Raw genomic sequence first — 1,406 nt, 5'->3', positions numbered from 1 at the left:
ATATAAATTAGCACATTGACTAGGATGAAATGGGACAACTTATTACTATGCCTAATATTCCAAAGTAATTGTTTCACAAAATTAAAATAGTCAAATTGAAACTCGGAAAAGACTTTTAGAGACAATTTAAAGAAGATAGTAAATACACAATAGTACTCAAATAATGATATAATCCATCTAATTATTAATTCCATTTGTTAAATCAGCTAAAATTAATATGTTTGTACAATTAAGACGAACCTATATCATCCAATAAATAATGAAAAAAAATACCTAAGACTATACTAAAATCTAAATGTAACTATTAAACACAAACTATTTTTATTAAAGAAGCTCTAGTCCTAGCTAATTGCTTCAAAATATTGTTTAAACCATCTTCAATTCCTCTCAAAGAAACCTCCAAAACCTCTAATTTCTTGTTAACAATATCACAATCAAAACTCTCTTCTCCATCAAATGTATGTAACACAACATCAACATTGCTCAACTCATTCCCATTTTTTAACAACTTTACTGCTTTACTCTTCTTAACGACCAACCTCGAAATCAAACCAAACGAAATCGATTTCGACTTTGACATCAATGGCATCGACAAGAATCGTAGAAGTGACTCGAGTACTGAAATACTTATAATACTAACACATCTCAATACTCGAATCACCTCGAAATAACCTGACTCATTGAACTCCTCATTTCTCGATACTAGACTCCCTTCGACCTGCCTAAGTTGTAAGGCAAGTCCTTTCGAAGCCTTCACAATCTCTTTTCTCAAACAAAAATACTCTGATACACTACTCATCTCGCTGTTTGAGCATCGAACAGCTTCTAATAACCTCAACAATAACTCTTTCGAAGCACCGCATATTTCAAGGAGTCTCGATGATCCTTCTATCAACGGTGTTTCGTGTTTAGCGAGCGAAAGGGAGAGTGTACGATGCGCAAGAAGTGGTAAACTAAGCACATTATCAACACATCTGTACAATCTAGCTAACCCTGTTAAGCCAATACAGATTGTTTCGGTTACAGAGGTTGATTCTACCTCGGCTTTCCTTAGCTTGGTTAACTCGTCCTCGACCTTTAGAAGGATCGGGTTCGATTGGGGTGGGTAGCTAGCTGATCGAGTATGGTTCGAGGTAGCCATTTTTATGAGTTTGTTCAAAGAGAGTATTTAGAAAGTTTGATATTAGAAATGTTGATGTTTTAGAATTATATGAAAGTAAAGTTGTTATTTATAGAAAGAGGAAATAATATAAGGACAAAAAAGGGGATCATCACAGCTAAGTGTGGGTTTAACCAGTGAGTATGATATTTCGATTTGTTTTGTTGGCAAATTTTATACCATAGATTTATAAACAAATCACAAATGGTTGTTTACAGCTGTACATGAAGCTTCGTGTGGGTTGGCT

General features: G+C 34.2%; 1 protein-coding gene across 1 annotated transcript; it reads right to left on the bottom strand.

Moving 5' to 3' along the window:
- Positions 1 to 304: 304 nt before the first annotated feature.
- On the bottom strand, positions 305 to 1,141 carry LOC110713561. The gene has a single exon (XM_021892009.1). It carries the CDS (start codon positions 1,139 to 1,141, stop codon positions 305 to 307), a length of 837 nt encoding a protein of 278 aa, XP_021747701.1.
- Positions 1,142 to 1,406: the final 265 nt, after the last annotated feature.

The sequence above is a fragment of the Chenopodium quinoa genome, unplaced genomic scaffold (assembly GCF_001683475.1).
Source record: "Chenopodium quinoa cultivar QQ74 unplaced genomic scaffold, ASM168347v1, whole genome shotgun sequence".
NCBI lineage: Eukaryota > Viridiplantae > Streptophyta > Magnoliopsida > Caryophyllales > Amaranthaceae > Chenopodium > Chenopodium quinoa.
Note: the sequence above shows the minus strand (reverse complement) of the source record. Positions and strands in the feature narration are given on the sequence as shown.

Excerpts from the sequence above, each read along its gene's own strand:
- LOC110713561 (XM_021892009.1), bottom strand. The coding sequence starts at position 1,141 with ATGGCTACCTCGAACCATACTCGATCAGCTAGCTACCCACCCCAATCG.